The 3,296-nt window shown below is 42.6% G+C and overlaps 1 protein-coding gene across 1 annotated transcript in view; it reads right to left on the bottom strand.

Annotated features, from left to right (window-relative positions):
• UFL1 (UFM1 specific ligase 1) overlaps positions 1 to 3,031 on the bottom strand; it is a 30,820-nt gene extending 27,789 nt beyond the window's left edge. Inside the window, exons 1-2 of the mRNA XM_019631786.1 lie at positions 2,180 to 3,031; positions 893 to 1,038 (exon numbers count right to left, since the gene is read on the bottom strand). Of these exons, the coding sequence (XP_019487331.1) occupies positions 893 to 1,038; positions 2,180 to 2,256 (223 nt within the window). The 5' untranslated portion in view covers positions 2,257 to 3,031. The remainder of the gene's footprint in view (positions 1 to 892; positions 1,039 to 2,179) is intronic.
• Positions 3,032 to 3,296: the final 265 nt, after the last annotated feature.

The following is a 3,296-nucleotide window of genomic DNA, read 5'->3' on the forward strand; positions in this document are numbered from 1 at the left end:
TGTGCCTCGCCTGGGAAGAGCGCAATGATGGTGCCAACTTGGGCCAGTGAAGCAACGTCTTCCACAACTAGACTGAAGAACAAAAAAAGGACAGCAACTTGTCTGTTCCCCTTCCCCAATTCCCCAGCACTGTTCCCATCCCCCCAATTCCCCAATAAAAATCTTTAAAAAAAAAATTGGTAGATTTCTAACTATTAGCAAAAGAAAAATCTGTTAAGCATTCCAAATATAGCTAATATGTTACAGCACTATGCAGGAAGATAAAGAAAACAAACACCAAGGCTTTATCTAATAACATCTAATGAAGACTTGTTTTCATAGATGCTTATATTTTAATAAAATAGTGTTCAAATTTGCTCTGTAGTTTGTTCAAATTTTTAAGTGACAAATGAAAACAAAAACTTTGTGTGCTTATAATAGCATTTCCTACCATATTGTACATGTAGCACCATATTGAATTTTTTCCTAATTTGCAAATCCTTAAAGGTAAGTTAAAAAAAGGGGGGGGACATGAGAGCACAGCTTTGGTTTCAACAATCTAGAAGCCTTTAAAATCTCTGTTCCCCCTTCATAATTACCACCTGATAACAGGTAGCTAAGTACCCTCCTGAATCATGCAATAAATTTATGAACTGTGCAAAGAAACAACTGATTATTCACATACAGACACATAACTCAAAATAATAATACTATTTTGTAAAGTGACAATATTTGACTTCATTTAAATTTTATGCTAATGTTTACCTGAACCTGTTAAAAATATTAAGGCTGTTATCATATTGACAATTGAGGTGGGTATCCTATAACCTCTGAATAATTTATTCTTTATGGTTTTAAGGGTTCTTTTTCCCTTCCAAAGAACCAGAAGAAAAAAATCTAAGGAATTACTTACCACCTCGGACATGTAGCTCATCTCTCATTTCTTTACTAATTTGGGCTGGAGTAACATATTCCTTCCCATCAAGTGTGTGAACAACTTCTAGCTGTTTCTGAGCAATCAATTTAGTCACAATCTCAATGCAATTCCGCTCTGACAACCTGAGGGAAACAAGAAAAGTTTTTAAATTGCAATTGATAACATTTAGTGCTCAATCAAATTAACAGACTGTATAAAGATGGGCTTTTTAAAAAAGTTTGGGTAAACAGCCACTAGGTTCTACAATACAAAATCTGTATCTTTCATTAGTATAACAATGCTAGTTCAGTAAGTTAAAAAAAAAAACCAACTTAGGAATAAGCAGGTTCAGATGTACTTAAATCATGTACTTTATTGGCATAAATCATTCAATTATGGGTTTCAAGTTTGCTCTCTCTTTTAGGCCTGCTTCTAATCTTCAAATCTGAATAGAAAAGTGAGGACGTATAAATTAGGCAGGAAAAAACCCTGCCCTAGTTTCATACAATTGGTCTGTAGGCAGGAGATCTGGCCTAGGAAAACTGTAATGCAACTGTTACCCAAGCACTTAAGTACTGTATGTGCCCCAGTTTGTTCTATGCTACAAAATACAGCATCAAGGGATTAAGGTCTTCAGCCCCAGAAGGAACAAAAACACCAAAGGCAAGAAACAGACAACAGATAAGAATTCTATTTGCATTACGTATGTGTTCTGTTAAAAAGCAGCGTTAGGGTCCCCTGGACACATCCCTCCAAAATTAGGAGCTTTATAGGGAATGGGTGTCCGAGAATTCCTTAAAACTGACAGATGGAACCATGGGTCTGGCCTAGCACATCTGTTCTGGTGGACAAAAAAGCAAAATGTTAAGAGTCAACACAGTCTCTGCAAAGTACTGTATTTTGGTGTTAGCCTCGCCTTTTAAGCTTATTCTAGGTCAGGAAGTGTATAAAAGGCAATGATGCCACAGTGACTTGATGATGGGTAAGGATCAGAGGGACACTATGACAGCTCGGAAGTCACCGGCCTAGGCCATTGTGGGGGCGGGGCATGCTAGCACCTGGCTGGGGTTTGGATCGGGGGTTTGGGGGCCTAGTAGGTTTCGGGGTTCCAGGCCAAGAACTATGGTCAGAACCGCAATCCAGGGTCCGGCTGGAGGGGTGAGGCAGGGACGCTGACAGGCTGGGAAGGACCGAGGCCCCGGGCCAGGAACCTGAGCCCTCAGATGTCGGAGTGGCCGCCCCGGGTCTATTTTGGACGCCACAATGGAGAGGGGGGTCCAGCACCTCTGCGCGGCCTCGGCGAACTGCGCCCGTTGGAAGTCGGCCGCCAACCGCCTGATCTCTTCCCAGGCATCCGCCATCACCGCCTACTAGGCAAGTCGCGGAGGAACAGCGGACACGTCAACCCAAAGGCAGCAAGAGCCACAGCGCAACGGGCCGCGCGGAGGGACAAGAGACTCCGCTCCTGACGCCAATTACGGAACGCGCGAGTCCCGCTCCGGCGGGGGCGGGCAGAAGGGCCGCAGCTCCTCCCACCCCGCCGGGAGGTGTGTCCACTGCGGTGCGCGCCGGGCACGAGGTGGGCGGAGCTTGTTGGGACACGGGTCCTGAGGTCTCGGCCAAGGCTGCGGGTGGCCTGCAGGACCCGCCAAGTTAGTGAAGTGTTACTTTCGTCTGTTTGCATGACCCCTAAATGTTTCCGCGCAGTGATAATCAAATTAACCACTTTTTCTTCTGCCCTCTATTTGTTTTTTGGGCGAGGTAGGGGAAGAGATGTGCCTGTGCCTGCAATTAGCGTCCCCTCTACTCTGTGGAATCATTAATAGATAAGTCCTCTTTATATAGGGAATCATGTTTTTACGTGGGCTCAGAGCAGACACTTTTTAGGAGACAAGTAGGGGACACTGCTGAAGGTAATTACTTTGTTTCGTTCTTTGGGTTTTTTTGTTTTGTTTTGTTTTGTTTTGGGGTTTTTTTGTTTGTTTTTTTGCAGAAAGATGAATAATTTGGTTACCATAAAGGTCAGGGGTTGCTTTCATGTACCTAGACCGTTTCCTGTTTTTCTTAAGGGTGTGATTAGCCCCATCAAATAATGAAGAAATATAAACATAAAGTAATAAGTGCCTATGGCTATGGATAAAATAGAAGCAGCAATGGGAATGTTTCTTTTGCTTTCCCCTACATTGAAATCAATAAAAAGTAGAAATTTACTCTGGAGTACCTTTCTTGTTCTCTTTTACTTTTATTCCTCACTCTTCATTTAAATTTCCTTTTAACCACATGCCCTATAGAGTTGGTGAAAGGGGTTTTTTTCAGGTTCTTTCCTATCTCAGTATTTTATTCTGGGTGACGCAAATCCAATGGCACAAATGTACTTGTCTAGTAAAGTTTCCAGTTTTAT

The sequence above is a fragment of the Hipposideros armiger genome, unplaced genomic scaffold (genome assembly GCF_001890085.2).
Source record: "Hipposideros armiger isolate ML-2016 unplaced genomic scaffold, ASM189008v1 scaffold_1047, whole genome shotgun sequence".
Classification (NCBI taxonomy): domain Eukaryota; kingdom Metazoa; phylum Chordata; class Mammalia; order Chiroptera; family Hipposideridae; genus Hipposideros; species Hipposideros armiger.